At 47.1% G+C, this 22119-nt stretch overlaps 1 protein-coding gene across 6 annotated transcripts in view; it reads right to left on the minus strand.

Moving 5' to 3' along the window:
- Positions 1-39: 39 nt before the first annotated feature.
- The window catches only part of CFAP298 (cilia and flagella associated protein 298), a 28221-nt gene continuing 6141 nt past the window's right edge, over positions 40-22119 (minus strand). For 2 of the 6 annotated variants that reach the window (XM_031005187.3, XM_031005191.3), the window contains 5 exons: positions 21682-21749; positions 18155-18313; positions 17191-17322; positions 16302-16397; positions 15710-16014 (listed from right to left, as the gene is read on the minus strand). In XM_031005187.3, the coding sequence (XP_030861047.1) occupies positions 15904-16014; positions 16302-16397; positions 17191-17322; positions 18155-18313; positions 21682-21749 (566 nt within the window). In that variant the 3' untranslated portion in view covers positions 15710-15903. Of the gene's footprint in view, positions 1566-6385; positions 6526-15709; positions 16015-16301; positions 16398-17190; positions 17323-18154; positions 18314-21681; positions 21750-22119 lie in introns of those variants that run through there. The other 4 variants (XM_031005188.3, XM_031005189.3, XM_031005190.3 and 1 more) reach the window with 4 other exon arrangements.

Here is a 22119-nt window from a genome sequence, read left to right on the forward strand (position 1 = left end):
GACGTTGGAGAGAGTCAAACTACTCCTCCAAATTGACAAAAACCATGTGTTTTATATCAAGTCTTCAATACGCAACTTGTAGTAAGAGCTCATTTCTCTGAGCATACATTCTTGGAGAAATACAAACTTTCTTCGGATATCAAATTATTTACTAGAAAAAACATTTTTATGAAGGGAAAATAATATATGTGAGTTTAAATAGGAGACAGGATTCAAAGTTTCATCATTTCACTAAATGCATCTCCATCTGAATTGTCCGTGTGATTTTTGTGATAGAGAAGAGAATGAGGAGCAAGCAAGAGTCGATATTCCTGTTAAACCCTGGCTGTCCTTCTCATCCATGGTGCTGCGTGTGGACAACACACACCTGGGGCTCACCTGAGCCTGCTTGGGACGTGTGTCACTCGGATAGTTCTGCAAGCGATTCGCATGCAATAGGCAGTAAATGCCGACGTCATGAATGAATGAAGAAAATACCACAAAGAGGAAACAGAAGGCACTTTTGTCCCTGTGTGTCATTCTAACTGTAGGAGTGTGTGTGTGTGTCCTGAGGTGTGTGGGAGGTTGTATGTTTGTCCTGAAGTGTGTGAGAGTTTATATAGGTTTCTGAGGTATGTGAGGGGTTGTGTGTGTCCCTGAGGTGTATGAGGTGTGTGTGGGTCCTAAGGTGTGTGAGTGGTTGTGTGAGTCCTGAGGTGTGTGAGAGGATTGTGCGTGAGTCCTGAGGTGTGTGAGGGGTTATGTATGGGCCCCTGAGGTGTGTGAGGGGTTTTATGTGTGTCCTGAGAAGTGGGATGAATTGTGTGGGTCCTGAGGTGTGTGAGGGTTTGTGTATGAGACCCTGAGGTGTGTCAGCATTATGTGTGAGACCCTGAGGTGTGTGAGGGGTTGTGTGTGGATTCCTGAGGTGTGTGAGGGCTTGTGTGTATGAGCCTGAGGTGTGTGGGTTCCTTATATGGGTTCCTGAGGTGTGTGAGGGGTTGTGTGTGTGTCCTGAGGTATGTGAGAGTTTGCGTAGGTTCCTGAGGTATGTGAGGGGTTGTGTGTGTCCTGAGGTGTGTGAGAGGTTGTGTGAGTCCCTGGGGTGTGTGAGAGTTTGTGTAGGTTTCTGAGGTGTGTGAGAGTTTGTGTAGGTTTCTGAGGTGTGTGAGAGTTTGTGTAGCTTCTTGAGGTGTGTGAGAGGTTGTGTGAGTCCCTGAGGTGCGTGAGGGGTTGTGTGTGTCCTGAAGTGTGTGAGGGGTTGTGTAGGCTTCAGCCTTTGCAGCTCCCCTCCTGAGCCTCAGCCGGGCGGCTCCCAGGGCAGGGTCCCCCCATCCCTGTCTCTGCTGCAGCTCTCTGTGTGTTGCTCTTCCTGGCCTGGCCAGGACATTTTCTTCATTGAGTCTTCCCCAGATTCTCACCCTGCAGCAAACGCGTGCGGCAGCAGGTCAGGGCGGAGCCTCCTGGGCGTTTGGACTGTGGGGCCCTTCTCTTCTCTCTGATAAGGCCCCGGTTTTCTGTTCAGCCTCGTGGTGCCTTAGCCGCATTTCAGGCATGGTCTTCCAGGGCCCTCTGGTCTGAACATTCTGTAGAGGAAACCACGGCACACCTTTCACTCATCTTTTAAAATCAGAAGCCAGTTCCTGAGCTGGCTGCTTGGAGTAGCAGCAGATACACTTTTTAAAGCAGCTTATGTGTTTAAATTTCTGGTTCAAAGGACTACTTCTATAGCGGTACAGACCCTGACAAAAGAAATCACCTTTTCTAAATATCATCACTGCAAATGGGCAATATGACCTGGGAACTGGTGAGATGCCATTGAGATTGGAGCCCACCCCACTGGAGCTGAGTGAATTCTTGGATGACTAAATGTCGGAATAAGTTAGGGAGGGGTGCATGTCATCCAAAGAATGACATGAGCTCACTCTGTGCCTCAAGTGACACAGATCATAGTAGATTCCAGCGAAATACTTGCAGCTGTGTTGAGTTCCTCAAACTACCACAAAATTCTTATGGCAACACTTGTGAGAGGTGGAGATAAGACAGTGTGAGCCCTGTGATCGAATCCAAATATGAATTGTAAAATATGCCTTAATACTGTTACCAGTAGCTGTAGTGTACAATGATAGAACCAAAAGATAAAGATTTTCAGCCGGGCATGGTGGCTCACGCCTGTAATCCCAGCACTTTGGGAGGCTGAGGCGGGCAGATCACGAGGTCAAGAGATCAAGACCATCCTGGCCAACATGGTGAAACCCTGTCTCTCCTAAAAATACAAAAAAAAAAAAAAAAAAAAAAAATTAGCTGGGTGTGGTGGCACACGTCTGTAGTCCCAGCTACTTGGGAGGCTGAGGCAGGAGAATCGGCTGAACCTGGGAGGTGGAAGCTGCAGTGAGCCAAGATGGCACCACTGCACTCCAGTCTGGCGGCAGAGTGAGACTCTGTCTCAAAAAAAAAAACAAAACAGATAAAGATTTTCTACTCATTTTCTAGTTGTTCCCTCAGTGGTGCATTTCAGCATGCTCAAAACTCCATGTTTCTTTTGAATTTTATGAGCTGAGTCTGAATGTTATAAGTGACACACTCCTTTTTTTTTTTTTTTTTTTCTTGTGAGACAAGGTTTTGCTCTGTTGCCTAGGCTGGAGTGCAGTGGCACCATCTCGGTTCACTGCAACCTCGACCTCTTAGGCTCAAGCAATCCTCCCACCTCAGCCTCCCTAGTAGCTAGAACTACAGGTTCACACCACCACACCCAGCTAATTTTTGAATTTTTGGTAGAGACAGGTCTCGCTATGTTGCACTGGCTGGTCTCGAACTTCTGGACTCAAGTGATCCACCTGTCTCAACCTCTTAAAGTGCTGGGATTACACACTCTTTAAACATGTTCTCTGTACAATATTTCGTAAAGGTTGAGAATAAGGAAAGACATTGCCCCTTTAAACAAAGTGGTAAGGCAACATATAAAAACTACTCAATCCACAATAGTGAGAATTTCCATTAATTACATTCTAAAGTTTTTTTTTTTAAATGAATTGAGGGAGTACAGTATGCTCTTCAAGATAATGAGCAGAGAAAAATGCCCAATGATTGCTAGCCATCCCAATAATGTATTTACTCTATGTTGTGTTATTTTGTTTTTGTAGTAGGACCCAACTGATTAGAAAGGAAATTACATAGTCAGTGACCAGCTGAGACTGAGTACGGACAGAGGAAGAAGCTAACTTACATCTAAAGAGACCTGAAGTCAGGAGACATTTCTAGATAAACCCCTCAGCCAGATAACATCAACCCATGACTTCCAATACCAATGCTGAAGAGGTCACAGAGGAGAGAGAATCCTGAGAAGATTTTTAAAATCTGAAAGTTCTTGTATTAAAAGAAGTGGAAGTTTCTTGGTATGTGTATGAAGCCTAAGATTGAGATAGTGGTACTGAGGGTGGCATGATACCCCATTGAGGCTGGGAGTTTTATTTCTTTTAAGTCTTTCTGTAGGTATACCTCTGTGGGTTCCTGCCACTTCTAAACCATAGTTATAAGGCCAATAAATACATAAAACAATCTTGCTACTGCTCGCAGGCACCATGCTCTTCCTAATAGCTCTACGGGAACCCTTTATTGCTCGTGACCCTGTGTCCACATTATGCTATCTGATTATTCATAATTTTTCTCGGATCTGCTTGATATGAAACACGGATACAGCCATATTTGAAGGAACATGTTACAGGAAAAGAAACCCCGACCTCAGAATCTGAGGATTTGTATAATTTGGACTTTATACAAAATAATTATGTAATTTTGGGCAAGTCCCTTAATACAGTATTTGAACTCAATTTTATTGCCCCTTTTAGGTCTAAACTCTCAGCTGTGAGTACTAATTTGTGGCGTGATGGTGAGGTGAAATGGCAGAGGCCCATGGCACATCATTGCAGAATATGCATTAGACTTTCACAAGTCATCAGTCATGAATTTCAGGATCTGGCTGCTTGTCTTCATGGGAGACGTCAGGTACAGCTTGCGATTAGCTAAGGGGTTCATCTTACAATACCTCTAATTACTGCTTTAGCTAAAAGCCCCCATGAAAGACACAAGTTTACCACATCATATGAACCCATGGTAAATATTTTGTGACCTGATACTTATCCAGTCAGTGCTCTGTTAGCCAGAACTAAATAGTTGCCAGAAAAATGAAAACTAATATTCATAATACTGGTCTTGAAATACTACAAAATCATGGGACAAAATCAGCTACTCGGGAGACTGGAGTGGGAGGATCACTTGAGCCCAGGAGGCAGAGGCCGCAGTGAGCTGAGATTGTGGCACTGGACTCCAGCCTGGGTGAGTGAGTGAGACAATGTCTGAAAAAGAAGGAAAAAGAAATAAAGAAAGAAAGAAAGAAGGAAAGAAAGAGAAAGAAAGAAGAAAGAAAGAGAGAGGTAGGGAGGGAGAGAGGGAGGGAGGAAGGAAGGAGAAAGAGAAAGAAAAAGAAAGAAAGAGGAAAGAAAGAAAGAGAGAGAGAGAAAGAAGGAAAGAAGGAAGGGAGGGAGGGAGGGAGGGGAGAAGTTTGAAGAGGCTCACTCTGCCTGAAGACAGGAAGGGACCAGGAGCCGAGGAGCTCTCAGCCCCAGAAAGGGCAAGGAAGCAGAGCCCACCTCCAGCCTCCAGAACGAACGAGCCTGCCGAGGCCTGGGCTGTAGCTCCACGAGACTCAGCCAGGATTCTGACATACAGAACTGTGTGAGAACACGATTGTTGTTTTAAACCACTACGCGTCGGTAATTTGTTACGGCAGAAACTCTTTTTAAATGTGCATTTCTAGGCCTTACCCATATAAATTCTGATTCAATAGTCCTGGGCTGAGAATGTGAATTTTTAACAAGTGCCCCAAGTTACTCTGATGAGGTGCCAAGAATAACACTTTAAGAAAACATGGCTGACAGTAAGCAACAGAAATATGAAGAAATAACCAGCACTACTAACTCTGCACGGACAGAAATGCAGGTTCCAGAGACTGATGAGGCTCTGATGATGAAGGGGCATCTGAGCCAGGATGGGTCTCACATTTCCAGCCAGAGAGGAAGGAGGAGGCTGAGTGGCTGCACAGTGGGGAAGCCCGCAGAGGGGAGAGTCTCCTCTCGGATGCACTGGGTCTATGGCATGGCTGACCAGGTGCCCTAATGCAGGAGGCATCGGAAACTGTGGGCTCGAAGCTAAGCTATAAGCGGCGCACTGAAGATACAGAGTAAGAGTTCGCTGCACAAGTTTGATAGTCAAGGGGAAAAGTTAGATCGTGTAATTGGAGTTATAATGAGAGCGGAATGGGGCAAGGATTCCAGTACTGGAGAATGTCTGGTTTACTGTAGCCAAGATATTTTAGTTTAGGGCATAATTTAAAATGCTCCCTTGACTCCTCCACCCCATGGAAGGTCTCAGGTTGGGGACCCAGCTAGTCCTGAAAGAGGTCCTCTGTGACCACCAGCTCCTCTTCTCTCCTTCCCTCTGCCATAGTGAAGCTCTCTATTGTGGGATTTGGGCATATGAGGGGCAGGCCCACCTCCCCTAGATGTCACCTCTCTGCCTTCTGAGTATCAAGTCAGTCTCTTTCTCCCTAAGCCTCCCAAACTGTGGGGACTTACGTGTCAGTGTCATTTCAGTTGTTGTATGATTATAGATACATGAAAAAGAAATATTTAAAAATTGTCCTGACCTCCCTCCTCCCGACCCCCATAGGAACCCACCACTTAACCACACAAGGGCCCGACTCATCGAGCATTACAGCTTGGGGAAGAAATAAATGCCAGCCGCGAGCCAGAGAAACAAAAACGAGGGGCTGTCCCTAAAATGCAGGATCCAAGGGTCTCGAGCTGGAGAGAAATCAGGCAGCACCTCACAGAATCCAGGCTCACAGAAAGTCTGTTTCGATCAGAATTTAAAACAACCCTCTTCATGCTGCAACTCTTCAGGCCACTGACAAGGTGACAGGATCACACTTTGTACAGGATACAAACATATTCCCCATGGGTGGACAAAACGACCCCGTAGCCTGTCTACACCAAGGAGCTGCACCTGTGCCCTGTGTAGCCAGATGTAATTTTCTATTATCGGAAAATCCACTTTAAGTTGTTCCTTAGCAAATTCTTCCCAAGTACTGTTTTCTTTCCTCAATTCCTGGCCTAGCAAGTCTAGAAAGAAAACAAAAAGAATGTAAAATGTTCTTGGTTGACTTTACTCTTAATTACCAAAAAACAAACAGAGAAAATTAAAATCAAACACGTGCAAAAAATTCTTCTAGAGCCTTGCACACAATTCCAGTTCTTGAAATATTTCATAAAGCAAAGCTAATGAAATAAACAAAGACGTGGCTGAAAGGATATGCATTGTACTGTGTTTATGGTGCCACATTGCTTACTGCATCTCTTGCTCCACCGCCGCCGGGCTCATCTGCCAGAAGCCTGTTCCTGAGCTGATTGGGGTTCTGGTCCAGGGGTCCCAAGGAGCGAGGCCCAAGCTCAGGAGGACAAAGAATGGCCACCTGGAAAGTGGCAAAATCTGTAAAAAATAAAATCTGAGTGGGCCCAAGGGGCACCTGGTCTCAGGAGCAAACGCTGTGTCCAGAGCCTCATGTCCGGAGGCCCAGCCCGACTCCCTGGCTCTTACAGCCCCAACGCCCAGAGACCGTCCCAGCCCGACTCCCTGGCTGAGACTTCCCGCCCCGATGCCGTGAGATCGTCCCAGCCCATGCTGGGGTCAGTTTGTGCTGTTATCTTTTTTTTTTTTTTTGAGGAGTCTCACTCTATTGCCCAGGCTGGAGTGCAGTGGCGCTATCTTGGCTCACTGCAATCTCTGCCTCCCAGGTTAAAACAATTCTCCTGCCTCAGACTCCTGAGTAGCTGGGACTGACTACAGGCGCCCGCCACCACGCCCGGCTAATTTTTTGTATTTTTAATAGAGACGAGGTTTCACCATGTTAACCAGGATGGTCTCGATCTCCTGACCTTGTGATCTGCCTGCCTCGGCCTCCCAAAGTGCTGGGATTACAGGCGTGAGCCATTGCGCCCAGCCTCGGGCAAGCCTATTAAAAACTTCCTAGTGTGCCTCCTCATTTGCACAAGGATGTGTGGTAAAGGGTTAACTCAGCAGGCTTGGGGTGTCCAAACCCTGCACATTCAGAGAAAGGTCTGGCCCTGTCCTTCCCAGAGGATACCCTTTGAGCCCTTGGATTATCTTGCTTGATAAGAGTGTTTATGTTTACCTGCGGCCTCCAGCCATGGCCAAGAGTTCATGGAGTTCATGTTAACAGTGATTTATGTGGACCCTAGAGCCACATTACATCAATTTGACCTCTGGGATAGCTGGACTGGGTGACTAGGATTAGCCAGCGGAATGATTCAGACCTATGTGACTGGCTCCCAGGAGAAGCCCTGGACCCTAAGGCTCGGGGGCTTCCCTGGCAGGTGGTGTTATGTGCACACTGGCACAGTTGTTGCCGACAGAATTAAGTGCATCGGTGTCTCCTTCAGGTCAGGACGGCGGGCAGCTCACAGCTGGCCTCTCCTGGACTGTGTCCCAAGCACCTTTTTCCTTTGCTGATTTTAATCTGTGTCCTTTTGCTATAATAAACAGTAACGTTCTGTGAATCCTTCTAGTGAATCACTGACCCTGAGGGTTGTTGGGGGCGTCAGACACAAAGGGGATAAGGACACCTGCCTTGACTGCCTCAGAGGGGCCACAGGGAGCTGAGATCCAGCTGTCACAGTGAGGCCATGCAAGTCTGGGGGTTCTTATGACATAGAATTCTAGTGAGGCAAACAGTACTTTCAGACTGAATAAAGGAGGGGTGTTATTCACTTCCAGCGTCTGTCATCTGCCGAAAGCTACGTGCCCTCTCCACGGAAGATACAGGGGCAGGATCTCCCATCCACAGCAGGCACACGGACTCCCAAAGGCCCTGTGCACAGAGCTCTGGATTAGGAACAGATTCCCCCCCCACCGCCCCCCGCCACCGGGGAGAGCCCCACACTGCCTTTTCCTCTCAGGATGCCTGACACCATTTAGGGTGGGATGTGGGAAGCTGGCTTCAGGATCAGACCTGAAGACAAGTAGCTGACCTGGGGGTTGAGCCAGGGCTCACACCTAGGCCCTTCTCCAGGGGGGTTTACCAAAACCAGCCCCATGTCCTGTAGACCTGACTTTTGTCAACACGCACATATAGCCTCCCCTTATGCACAGGTGTTTATGTAAAAGCAATGTATGTTTATATGCCAAGGTGACTTAAAAATTACAAAGTGCGGTACAAACATGTTATTTACGGTGTGATGAGGATGACAAGGTTTGGATTTCATGCTGTGTGTAATGATGTCAGTTGGAGTTCTTCTTGGGATAAAGGAGGGCAGGCGGTCAGCACTGTTCCTGTTCTGTGAATCAAGGACCTTCGTTCAAGCAGTCCTTACTGGACACCTGTGCCCTCATCCTTGCTAATACGCCAACCAGCCACACACACTGCACCACAGAGTCCCTGTGTCATACCAGCCCTGCAGGCACCTGTTTCTTGGCACCAAGTGTCTTTCATGAGTGTGAACCCATCTGATGTTAGTGGCCAGTGGGGAAAATGCCGATGGGAAGTGGAGTGTCGGGGGAGCCCGAGCCTGTGGCCTGGCCATTCTGCACAGTGAGTTGCGGCCAGTACGTTATGTGCTGATGCAATTCATAGCTGCTCAGCACGACTCTGCCCAGATTCCGTTTATTATCCTACTAAATAATTATTTTCATTGTCTTCATCTTTTTAATTGCACTACTGATGTCTTTATCTTAAAATCTGAAGAAGGCTCTCTCCACGGGGCAGACTTTGTCATTTACAAGCTAACTGGTGAGAAATTGAAGGGGAAAGTGCGATCACGTAAGTGCCTTTGGAAGACCACAATCCGGATGCACAATCACTCAATTATAACTTGGTGGGAAGGGAAGCAGGGAGGTTTGAGGAGGTGAGAGGCGAGACTCTGGTTCAGAAACCTGTGCTCAGGCCTGAGTCCCTCTCATTGGCCGGGGGTCTTGCAGAAGACACGGCCATTCTCTGAGCTCAGTTCCTGTATCTGCAGGGACCATGACCCATCAGCCAGTTGATATGAAGAGTAGATGGGGGACCCATGGGACAGCGTGCAGGAAACTCCAGAACGCTGCATATTTCTCTGCATTTTGTGTGTATGACAAGCCATGTGGGGGTTGTTATTTCCATCAAGCACTAGAAGAAATCCATTCTGCTCGATTCTATCTAGTTGTTGCCTTCCTAGAAACACAGGAATAACCTGCAGCACCACCCCCTTCCGTTCCGTGGCATTGGCACAATTAAGGAATCTACTTTTGTGCTTTTACACATTGAACTGACAGGTAAGGTCAGGCATCGACTGTCACAGGGGCCAGTGGAGAGGTAGGAGGGACGCCCACATTCGATGAATCCTGCATCACGGTGTTGGACTTCTTGTTCCACGGTGTTGGACACTAAACTTGTTCACATTCAATAACTTGAGCACGAATAAAGGCAGCTCACAGTAATAACACCTGATGGGTACAGGCCCTGTGCTGTGCTCTAAACACTGCTCCTGTTACGCCTACAAGACATGGGCCCTGCATTTCACAAACATGAATTCTGAAGACCATGAATAACTGTTCTGGCCCAGCTCTATTGGGCCCTAACTCTGTGCCCGGGGTCGGGATGCGGGTTGTATTTGGAGCCCGTTGCAGATGCGGATTCGTCTGCTCCACGCAGGGTGCTCTGACGTACTCTGTGTGGCCTGGAGCTCAGAAACCTGTGCTGGACTCAGTGCCTGCAGACGCTGCCCCTGGGTAGCTGTTTTCCAGGCGTCAGGAGACATGCTCCAGAGGCTCCAGAAGCACAGACGGATCATGAGGTCAGGAGATCAAGACCATCCTAGCTAACATAGTGAAACGCTGTCTCTACTAAAAATACAAAAAAATTAGCCGGGCCTGGTGGCAGGTGCCTGTAGTCCCAGCTACTCGGGAGGCTGAGGCAGGTGAATGGCGTGAACCCGGGAGGCGGAGCTTGCAGTGAGCCGAGATCGCGCCACTGCACTCCAGCCCGGGCGACAGAGCGAGACTCCCTCTCAAAAAGAAAAAAAAGAAAAAGAAAGTGATGGAGAAAATGTTCACTGTGGAGTCTCACATGTGGGTGGTGTCCGGTGCCGAAACTGAAAGAGGGTTCAGTTTTGTATGTAATATATACAAGGGTGAAAATAGTTTACATCACAAATCAGATTAAGGAAAATAGATGTATAGGGAAAAGAGTTAGCAGGTTGCTATATAATTAGATTAGTCAAATTGTGTTTCAACAAAAATCAGCAAAAACATTCTGTGAGCATCAATTGGTTATGTGGAGTTCATGATAGAGAGTGCAGCATATCTTATTATTTGTAAGCTGTATGCTACATATCCTTGATATCAGCAAAATTTATAACAAACTTACATCTGTATTTATATGCACATGTATTTTGGGAAAGCTATTGTTAAACATTTAAGAGTGTACCACTATCATGGCCGGGCACGGTGGCTCACGCCTGTAATCCCAGCACTTTGGGAGGCTGAGGTGGGTGGATCATGAGGTCAGGAGTTCAAGACCAGCCTGGCCAAGATGGTGAAACCCCATCTCTACTAAAAATACAAAAATTAGCCAGGTATGGTGGGGGGTGCTTGTAATCCCAGTTACTTGAGAGGCTGAGGCAGAGAATTGCTTGAACCCGGGAGGCGGAGATGGCAGTGAGCCGAGATCGCACCACTGCACTCCAGCCTGGGGGGTGACAGATTGAGACTCCATCTCAAAAAAAAAAAAAAAATTGAAAGAGCGTACCACTATCTACATAAATACATACACTGAAAATGCATAATAACTCCAGCTGCTCTGATACCAAACGCCAACATCCATGAAAATGTCCTACAAGAGAGGGAGGGAGCTGCATCAATTGCGCTGATGACCCTGGGCCGACTGTCCTAAGATCTGTTAGGTCTGTGATCTGGGAGGGCCCTGGAGATCCTGAGGCAGCAGGTGAGGCCTGAGGCCTGGGACCCCAAGCCCAGCTAAAACTAAAAACTAAAAACTCTTAAGTGTAGAGTTCAGTGATACTCACATTCTTGTGCAACCATCAGCACCATCCATCTCCAGAATGTTTTTATCTTCTCAAACTTAAACTCTATACCCATTAAACAGTAACTCTCCATCCTTCCCTGCTGTCCCCAGCCCCTAACAACCATCATTCTGCTTTGTCTCTGGATCTGACTACTCTAGGAACCTCGTATAAGTGGAATCTTACAGTATTTGTCATTTGGTGTCTGGCTTATTTCACTCAGCTAATGTCATCAAGGTTCATCCCTGTTGGAGCATGTGTCAGGATTCCCTTCCGTTGCAAGGCGGAATAATATTCCATTGTACAGATACACCACCTCTTGCTGACTCATTCATCCTCTCGTTGACTCATTCATCCTCTTGTTGACTCATTCATCTGTGGATGGGCACTTGGGTTGCCTCCACATTTGAGTTATTGTGAATCATGCTGCCGTGGACGTGGCTGTACTGCAACTGGTTTTGCATTTATTTGAATAGGTGGATTTCAAAGGTACAAAAGACCATCCTGTGAAGCATGACTCCCTCCCAGCCCATCCTCCAGGCCCCCTAGAGTTTTAACCACAAGCAGCCACGGTCACCAGTTTCTTGTGATCTTTCCTCACGTGTTCTAAGAGTATATGAGCATGTGTGTTATGCTATGGTAGAGGCTGGACGCAGTGGCTCACGCCTGTAATCCCAACACTTTGGGAGGCCGAGGCAGGCAGATCACCTGAGGTTGGGAGTGAGACCAGCCTGGCCAACACAGTGAAACCCTGCCTCCACTAAAAATACTAAAATTAGTCGGGCACAGTGGTGTGTGCCTGCAATCCCAGCTACTCAGGAGGCTGAGGCAGGAGAACAGCTTGAACCCAGGAGGTGGAGGTTGCAGTGAGCCAAGATCATGCCACTGCACTCCAGCCTGGGTAACAGAGTGAGACCCTGTCTCAAAATAAATAAATAAATAAATACAATAAATAAAATTAAAAATCTAACAACAGTGCCCTGGTTCCCATGATCTCAGTCCATCCAGGGAGACAGACTTGTAACCGAATGCCATGATTACAACCAGCTCAATGGGAGATGAAGAAGGAGGTGTGTTCGGAAACCTGGGAACTGAGGAGGGAGTGGGCTCTCAACCTTAACATGGGCTGCGGGAGTTGGGCAAGAATCAGAAACAGATTGTGTAGATGATACTCGAACTGTGTGTTTTACCATTTGCAAAAAAAATTTAAAATTATATTTTACAATGTTAGTATATTCTGAGCATTTTAAGAAGTAAAGTCCACTTTGATAAAAGGAAGAATGTCTATCTTCCTTGTATATATATCTATTCCTATAGAATACCCATTTGTGTCTTAGTTTGTAAGAGCTGCCATAACGAAATACCACGGACTGGGTGGCTTAAACAACAGACATTGATTTTCTTACAGTTCTGGAGGCCGGAGGTCCAATATCACAGCATTGGCAGGGCTGGTTCTTCCCAAGGCCCCACTACTTGTGTTGCAGATGGCGGCCTTCTCCCTGTCCCTTTCCTCTGTGTACATAGATCCCTGGCGTCTCTTCCTTTTTTTTTTTTTTTGAGATGGAGTCTCGCTGTGTCACCCAGGAGAGCAGTGGCACGATCTCGGCTTACCCCAACCTCTGCTTCCCGGGTTCAAGCAATTCTCCTGCCTCAGCCTCCCGAGTAGCTGAGATTACAGGCACACACCACCATGCACAGCTAACTTTTGTATTTTCAGTAGAGACCATGCACCATGTTGGCCAGGCTGGTCTCGAACTCCTGGCCTCAGATGATCCACTCGCCTTGGCCTCCCAAAATGCTGGGATTACAGTCTCCTCACCTTAGGCAATTTAATCCCTCTTGACTTTGGTTTCCTAACTCGTGAGATGACAATAGTAGTTTCTTTCTAATTTGGCTGTTTTTAGGTATAAACGAAAAAAATATATAGGTAAAGTGCTTAGTACAACCATCTGGGAAATAGCAAAGTCCCCATAATGCCAGCTGCCATTACTGTTATGTCTAGCATCGAACTTCTCCTGGAAATCAGCCGCCTCTCTCCTTGAGCCCTGTCCAGGGCCAGTGGGTTTTTGGTAATGTAGAGGGGCAAATCCTATCTTGCAAGGAACAGCAAGAGGTGGGGGCAAGCAGCTCTCTCTGGTCACTTCTTCAAGCGGGCGGTTGCTGAGGCTTTGGAAGGGAATTTAGTGAGCTCAGACCCTCTCAAGGCTACTGTGCTCCAAGTATGTGGCAGTTCATTTCAAGCTTGATGGCACATTCTTTGCAGAGCAGTTGCCAAGGAACGAGGTAATCTTGTGACAGAAATACTGCCTGATGCTGTCAGTGTGATGGTCGAAAAGGTTTTAGGTGGTGTCAAATTTTATTACTAGCATTCCTGGTCTCCATGAAAGAACCACATAAGAAGACAAGTTCTGTCAAAGGACAAAACCACAGACCTAGATGGGCACCGTGCATACAACAGACACTTGGTTTCCTTTTGATATTGACTCAAACAGGGACTGGATTAAAAAAAGAAGAAAATAACAAGACCACAGACTTAAGCTGATCAGTGGTCTAACACTGGCAAGACTACTTTTGTTGATAAATTGATTTCTTGGGAAATCCTGGGAAAGTTCCTGGACGTGACCCTGTGGTCCTACCACCACTAGCTATCTGTGACCTTGGATGAGTCAGCAAGTCGACGCAAAGGGAACACACACAGCATGGTGACACAGCGGGCACCATCTGCCCCCCGCCGTCACAGATGGCTTGCAAATAAGCTACTCACGTACTTCCTGAGATCTGCTGCACCCAAACACACCAAGCTCAGAGAGGCTTTTGAGGCAGACAAGGGCAGGGAGAGAGGATGGTTCTTCTCGCATGGGTATTTAAGGAGTGTAGTGTCATGCGTGAGTGACTTTTTGGTTAGTAAGTTCTGCTGATTACATGAAGCAATGGGATAACTATCATGGCCAAAAGAGTATTCCTACTGCAGGCTCAATAAGACTTTCTAATGATATTGAAGTAGTAGTTCCCTGAAAAGAGCTACTATGATCACATGGCTTGGTTAACTGTTTCTTACAAGTCTGAGCATGAATTTAACACACATGAACTATACACTGACAAAGACAGGATGCTCCTGAAATAAAATCACAGCATCTTATTGCATATACTACATTATCCAAGGTCAAAACCCTTTCATAGAGACATTTAAAACTATAACCAAGTAAAAGAGAAAATAGATGCAAATTTGCTTTTACAAAATTTGAAAATCAACCAAAAGAGTAAGGCACAAGATGCAGTCAGCTACAAAGCACTTCAGAGAACAGCGCTTTGCTCTCAGGTCTGGGACCCACCCCCTGGGCAAGGCCGCCTGGCAGCAGGCAGGAACCAAACCCCTGCCACCTCCACTCACTCCCAGGGTTCCTCTTTGCAGGATGGTGGGGAGCGCAGGCACCAAGGCAGGAAGGCCAGGGCAGGAAGATGCCCCGCGTCCTTCACTTTCCCTCAGTGTGAGCACACCAAGTTCCCTCTAACCAGGAGAACAGGACCCTAGGCACCAAAAGTCAAGCATGAGGGAACGTCTGGGCCATTTCTGGTTGCCACAGGCAGTCTGGCAGGTGTCTTTCAGATGCTAAAGTGCCAGGGTTTGCAGGATACTTGGATGGTTTACAGTGATGATGAGTTGGAGTCTTTAAACTCAATGGTGTCCTAGATACTCAGTTAGGATGATAGTGATCCCATCCATCCCGTGGTTGGTCACTGAGCTGCGTACGAAGCTGGCCTAGAATCAGACCCCGCATCCATAGGGAGAAATCATCACCCTTTACCGGGATCTGGATTTGTTTTCAGGATCTATTCTCATGAAGGAGACTTGAGAAGCTGAGAAACTCCAGAAGAATTTAAGTTTCAAAGTCAGATGAGTTTGCTACTCAACCTTCATCATGGTTGTAGCTTTCGCTCCCAGAATACAAGGCCAGAGAGGCACCAACCAGGAGGCAAACTTCACCTTCAAGGCCAGGCAACGCCTGGCTACAGTTAGACCCCGCAGCAGGGTTAGAGAAGTCTCTCCAGCAAGGCTGGGAGTTCGGCTTCCAATAGATCTACAAAGAGGGCCAGGAGAAAAAGCACGCTGAGTGCCTGGCGGCATCTAGTGGTCACTAGTGGTCACTGCCAGTCATCAGCTTTCCTCCAATAAACCAGTTATCATGAGAATATAAAACAATCACGAAGAAAAAAAAGTGTAGCTTTTTTTTTTTTTTTTTTTTTTTTTTGAGACAAGAGTTTCGCTCTGTTGCCCAGGATAGAGTGCAGTGGTGTGATCTCGGCTCACTGCAAGCTCCACCGCCCGGGTTGACGCCATTCTCCTGCCTCAGCCTCCCGAGTAGCTGGGACTACAGGCGCCCGCCACCATGCCCGGCTAATTTTTTGTATTTTTAGTAGAGACAGGGTTTCACCGTGTTAGCCTGGATGGTCTCGATCTCCTGACCTCGTGATCTGCCTGCCTCGGCCTCCCAAAGTGCTGGGATTACAGGCGTGAGCCACCGCCCCGGCCAAAAGTTTAGTATTTTATCAAAGAAAACCATGACATACTAAATAGTCCTGAAACAAAAACGATTTACACATTTTCTTCTGACTAGGTATTTATTAAGTTCTAAAACCTTGAATAACTGCTATTTTAAAAATTCACACTAAAAGAAAACTAGAAATGTTAACATCTTTTACAGAGGGCAGTAAGTGGCCTTTTTTTTTTTTTTAAATTATAATTGCCTAGGAGAAAGGTGAGCTAATCTTTGGAAGTGTCATCAGCTGGTGAACTTCATCTTGGTCTCCACTTTATGTCTTTCACTCCATGAAAATGTCTTTTCAAAGCAGTGTTATCCGCCCATGGTGAGTTTAAATAGGCATCATCATCATTTTCTTCCAATCTCTGGAAATAAGTATGTTTTATTCAGGCAGGCATTTCAGGAAAGTGTTTTGCACATAAAGAGACTGAAGAAAGAGTCCATGACTGACCTCCCCCTCTCCCTGCCCTCTAGGAGCAGGACACTGCCATGTCTAACACCAGGGGACACCTGGCAGGACCCCGACAGACCTGCAGACAGAAGCTCTAGAAAGACCCCTCCCCGGCATTCTGCAGAGCTCACTGCTCCCCAGCAGGCACACAGGCTATGTGTGGGCGCCAGCACTGCAGAAAGCCCATCTGTCCCCCGCTACCTTGAGCTCCTCTTGTCTTCTGTGATAGTACAGCATCAGCTGCTTCTGCTCCTCACTGCTAATAATAGGCTCTCGGGCTGGAGCTCCCTGTCCCCTCTGCAAAGAGGAGAGCAGAGCTAATTGTGGATTAAGGTGTTCTTAGAGTGACAATCCTGAAGTTACAACAAATGTTTTACGATTGCCTTTGCCGGCTACTAAAGATAAACAGGTCCCCCATGTCTGATCACCCGAAGTGAAGCATCAAGGGAAGCCTTGGTCTTGAGCAGCCCTGAGCCCTGGACTCTCACCTTGTGGAGACCAGAGGCTGCACGATGCCATCTCTGTCTTGACCATTCCCAAGGCAGACACTGCAGGCAGGTCCAGTGGGAAAGGGAGGATGCTCAGAGCCACGGACTCTGGATCTACATACGGTGGAGGACCCCATTTCCCCAAAATCACAGCCTAGTGACGTACGAGGACCCACAAAACCAAGGCGGCCCCTCAGGTTACAGCGCTACACGATGTCCTTCAAAGGTCTCGAACCTTTCCTCCTCCCCCTCCTGTACACAGCATCAGCAGTTTGAAAAAGCCTGAAATCAGTGTCGGGCGAAATTTTACATTTCAAGGAACATATCTGTTTACTTGCAGCCCTATTTTTACGCTTGAAATTAACATAGTATATTTCCTCTCCCCCACATATTAAAACAAACTCTAGATATTGCTAATCAATCCATATTTTCTTCCAGTTTTTGTTGGTGTGCAGGAAGAGGATATTTTTAGTTTAAACCCGAGCCAATAAGATTAAAATATTTGTACCAGTAGTTTAAATCTTTCGGATTCACTGTACATTTTTATCAGTTTGAAGGGAAATAACAAAAACTACTGACACATTAAAGCAAAAAGTACTTACTTGCTGAATCTTGGCGATAATTTTGGTTTTTTCATTCTTCCCCACGTAGTCTGAAAGCTTCTTCGTTCTTCTCAGCTCCTTGGCTGCCCACCACAGCTGCGCCTCAGCCTCTTTAATGATGTTGAGCCCTGCCTGGGGCCAATCGTAAGAATGGCTTGACTGTGTGTTCCCACCCAGGGGGCAGAGCCCAGCTGAGCCCCTCCCAGCAGGGGGCAGGGGACAGATTTCTCCCCGTGCTCACCATGGGAGGCCTGACTCCCCCACCTCACTCTAAGTCCTTGCTGACTTTAGTACCTTCCCTGTTAAGTTTCCACTCATGCCCTGACTCAGTTAACTTCCTCCTCTGGACAACAGGGAGATCCTATCTCATTTGCACCTTGATCCATACAGTTCGTCTTAGACAGATCTGTAGGCCACTGCCAGGGAAGGGCACTGGCATTGTGCTGGGTGTTTAAATCGAGGTATAAAGGGGCTGCCTGTTTACTTCTGCATATTTCATTTATTTAACATGGCTTAGACAAAGAATATTGTCCAATAGGATAAGAAGTGAGAAAACCCAAGGAAAATGGAACATGAGGGTCAGAAAATAACATGAAGCAACAGGTAAGACTAGAGACACAAATTTCCATGCAAAGGGACTGATGCATTTGGGTAGAAATAGGAAGAAATTAGGTAGCTGGCTTCCTAGCAGCCAAAGACAGTGGAAATGTTTTCAGTCACTCCTGATGAGCGGCCTCACAAACTGCGTCCACTGCCTCCTGCGTGTGGGGCCAAACCCCTCACTCATGAGTACCCACTCTCAGGGGCTGCTCCTGAATTCAGAACTCTGCTCTGAAGCAGGGCATAGCAAACCTGAAAGCTGTGTAGGGAGCAAAACACTACATCCAGAAGAGGGGCATCAAATCTTAAGGGCTTTGGGGGCCAGGAACTCAACCTCCAGAGTACCCACTCACAAACTACGTACCTGTGTTCCCGACAAGTCTTCCTTATTTTCAAACTCCATGCGGATGGGATCATACGGTGGCAACCCCATGGGGTAAACAATCATCACCGCGCCTCGAAGCTGGTCCAAGGCATCTTTCACCATCTCCATGGTAACACAGACACCGGCTTCCACTTGTTTCTGCAAGCAGAAAGCCATCGTTATCTACAGTGTGGCTAATCACTTCCATAAATTCGATCAAGATCTTGTACAAGACCCTTGCCAGACACTGCCAGAGCAACAAAAAGAAATCAAACAGTTCTTGCTCCCAGAGTGACTACCATCTATTTCAGGGGCTGAGCCAAGCACACCGTGGCCTGTATTATAAAGCAGACGGTGAGCAGCACTGAGCATGGAGTACAATGAAGTGCAAAGAATTCTCAAAGGACAAAGAGCCCAGTGCTGGCAGCACAGATGGCGATGAGGATCGGGGGATACGGCAGGGGGAGCAGGCACCGCAGGTGGGCCTCGAAATGCAGACGGGCTGAAAAGGTACAGATGGCAGCAGGTGCTTCAGGACAAGCTGAAACAAAGAAAAGCAGGCGCCAGCCCCCTCAGCATGGGGCAGGAAGGAGAGAAGATGAGGCCAGCTCTAGCTGGATCAGCTGAAGTTTGTTTTTGAATGGCCACAAAAGCCAGGCTGAAGAGTTCACGTTTCCTCTGTTAGGCCACGGGAAGCGACTGCCTTTTCTGGGAAGGAGTGGTGATGTTGAGAGATTTATCTTGTAGCTGATATAGAACAGACCTAGTTGGCCAGATGTGGTGGCTCACACCTTATGTAATCCCAGCACTTTGGGAGGCTGAGGTGGGCGAATCACCTGAGGTCAGCAGTTCGAGACCAGCCTGGCCAACATGGCAAAGCCCTGTCTCTACTAAAAATACAAAAATTAGCTGGGCATGGTGGCAGGTGCTTGTAGTCCCAGCTACTCAGCAGGCTGAGGCAGGACAATTGCTTGAGCCTGGGAGGCAGAGGTTGGAGTAAGCCAAAATCGTGCCACTGCACTCCAGCTTGGGCAACAGAATAAGACTCTCCTCAAAAAAAAGAACAGACCTAGTTGGAGGGAGACCAGGTAGCAGGCTCTGAAGAGTACAGAGGAAGGTGTGATAAAATAACAAATATATCTGGTCTTTGCTACTCAGTTCCAGGCACAGAGCTCCAAAACTCTTGGAATTTCCTGAGTGACAGGAGTGTCTTGTTATTTATAATGAGCCCCTTCTCACCATACCTGAGCTTGTGCTAATACAGTAACCTGTAGTCAGCGCTGGGTTTCAAGGAAGGGGCTGGCCGTGCCTGGGAGACCAAGCACATAATTAGAGGGTTGGAGCTTTCGGCCTCACTCCCTTCCTCCACCTCCAGGCGCTAGAGGTTGGGATCAAACACGTGGCCAGTGGTTTAAGCCACCATGCCTACCGAACAAAAACGCTACAAAAATCCCAGACATCATGGCTCAGTGAAGCCTCCTGATTGGTGAAGACGTTGATGTGCCGGGTGACACACATCAGTGGGGGCGTTGTGGGAAGCTCCAAATTTGTAGTCAAGCTGGACACAAGTATGGGTGGCCTGGGGACCTCACGTGCAGCTGGTGTCTGAAATAAGAGGAGTCTTGTTGGTGATCTCGCCCTTTAACTTTTGGGTCTGATGCTAACTCCAAGCAGTTAGTGTCAGAATTGAAGGATCTGCCCTTGACCTGTGGGGTCTGTGCTGTCTCTGTGTAGTTAGTGTCAGAACGGAACTGAATTGACTGGCAGGACCCCCAGCGGGCATCAGAATGCAAAAGGCTACAGGAGAGCCTTAAAGAAAGCCAGAGCTGTGGAAGTGAAAGGAAGAGGTGGACTTAAGAGGCATCATGGGAGCAGACGGTACAGAACCCCACTTCAAACCTAGAGGTGACAGAAGGGAGAAGTGTTGAAGATGACACTGAGGATTTGGCCTATAAAACCAAGACACTGCGGTTCTGTTACTGGAAACAGAGAAGCTCATAGGAGGTGCTGATTCTCAGGGACAGAACAGAGAGGGAGAGGAGTGAGGAAGCAAAGAGCTCATTTCTAGAAAACTGGACTTCAAAGTGCTGACCAGATGTTCAGATAGAACCATCTCGCAACCAGCTGGAAATTCAGGTTGCAAGTGAAGCAAGATGTCAGGGGGAAAGGATGGAAGCTTCAGAGTTATCTGCAGAGGGTGGAATTTGCATTTGGCAGAGTAGATAAGATACCAAGGGAGGAAGAAGGCCAAGGATAAAAAGTACTTTCAGAAGTACACAGGCAAAGGGGAGAAGTGAGGCGACTGAGAGAGGAGTTCCACAGCAAAGTGTGGGGAGAAGGGTGCAGAACAACGGCCAGACCACTGTTTCCTTGCCATGGCCTGAGACGTGCTCACATGCCTAGATGCCATCACCACGCAAACGAGGGCTCAACCAGGGCCTCTCCTGTAGAGCTTCATAAAGCCTTTCCTATATTAACAGGCACAGAGCTTCGAGGCAGCCTTTGCTGAGGCTCTTCAAAGATTAGTCAAAAGCTTGGTAAGTTTGAGAAATATTGGTTTAAAAATAACAGTTCTGCTGAGCAAACCAGGAGAAGCAGAAGAAAAAGTGGTTATCAGTCGAGAGACTTGCAGTTGAGAGTGGTAGCAACTAATATCACCAACACACAAATACAAGCAACAGATACAGATACCACTTCTTTCAATAGCCTTAAATTCTCTTCCTCCAGATACACATTATCTGTACATCAATGGTATAAATTTATGCTCCTCCCTCTATAAACTAGCCTTTGTATAAAATGCTGAAGACAATTACAAAAAACCAATTTATATCAAATACATATTAAGTCAATCAAGTGTCTGGAGAGCTACTCGATGGCCACAATATTCAAATCTCCCCTACTTAACTTTGTTAAGTTCTTCAAAAAGGTAAAAGAAATGAAATCAACATTTGTATTATACATATTTGTATTATACGTGAACCTATATTTACATAAGCCAACAAAAATTTGGGTCTGCCTGGAGGAATGGAGAGGCCTCTGGGCAACCGTCAGGATTATGAAAGGAAAAGCCAAGGCCTACCCCAAATATGCTTGTTTCCTTTGCCTCCGGAAGGCTGAAAGAGAAGGCTGGCTGAGAGGCAACTCTGGAAGCCAGAGTTGGAGTTTTATCTCAAAAGACAAGTTTTAGGCCGGGCGCGGTGGCTCATGCCTGTAATCCCAGCACTTTGGGAGGCCAAGACAGGAGGATCACCTGAGGTCAGGAGTTCGAGACCAGCCTGACCAACATGGAGAAACCCCGTCTCTACTAAAAATACAAAATTAGCTTGGCATGGTGGTGCATGCCTGTAATCCCAGCTACTCGGGAGGCTGAGGCAGGAGAATTGCTTGAACCCAGGAGGTGGAGGTTGCGGTGAGCCGAGATCGCACCATTGCACTCCAGCCTGGGCAACAAAAGCGAAATTCCATCTCCAAAAAAAAAACAAAAAAAAAAACCGACAAGTTTTAGAGCATCATTTAAAAAAGCCAACCTTAGATATTATTGCTTTGGCTTCTTCTATAGTCTTCTTTAACACTTGCTTCATTTTCTCATTTGGAGCTATAAAAATAAAAAGGAGAGAGGGAGAGAGAGCTGTCAAATACAAAGCCTCTTTAAAACTCTTCTGAAATACCTCAATCCCCTCTGTCTGAGTCAGGGGGTAAATGAACCGAGAGAGAGTGCGAGTGTGGAATTTAGGGAAGAGAAGCAAGAAACCTGGCTGCCGGAAGTTAGGTGAAGACCTCTTCCCAACAGCAGAGACCTGGAGTGTGCTTTACACAAAGTGGCAAAGGCTGCAAAAAACAGAAATGCATGTCGTTGGGTAAACAGGGCCGGTGAACTTTTTCTGGAAAGGGCCAGAGAGTAAAATTTGAGGCTTTGCAGGCCACACAGTCTTGTTGGGTGGCATAACTCAGCTCTGCCACGTAGC

The sequence above is a fragment of the Gorilla gorilla genome, chromosome 22 (assembly GCF_029281585.2).
Source record: "Gorilla gorilla gorilla isolate KB3781 chromosome 22, NHGRI_mGorGor1-v2.1_pri, whole genome shotgun sequence".
Classification (NCBI taxonomy): Eukaryota; Metazoa; Chordata; class Mammalia; order Primates; family Hominidae; genus Gorilla; species Gorilla gorilla.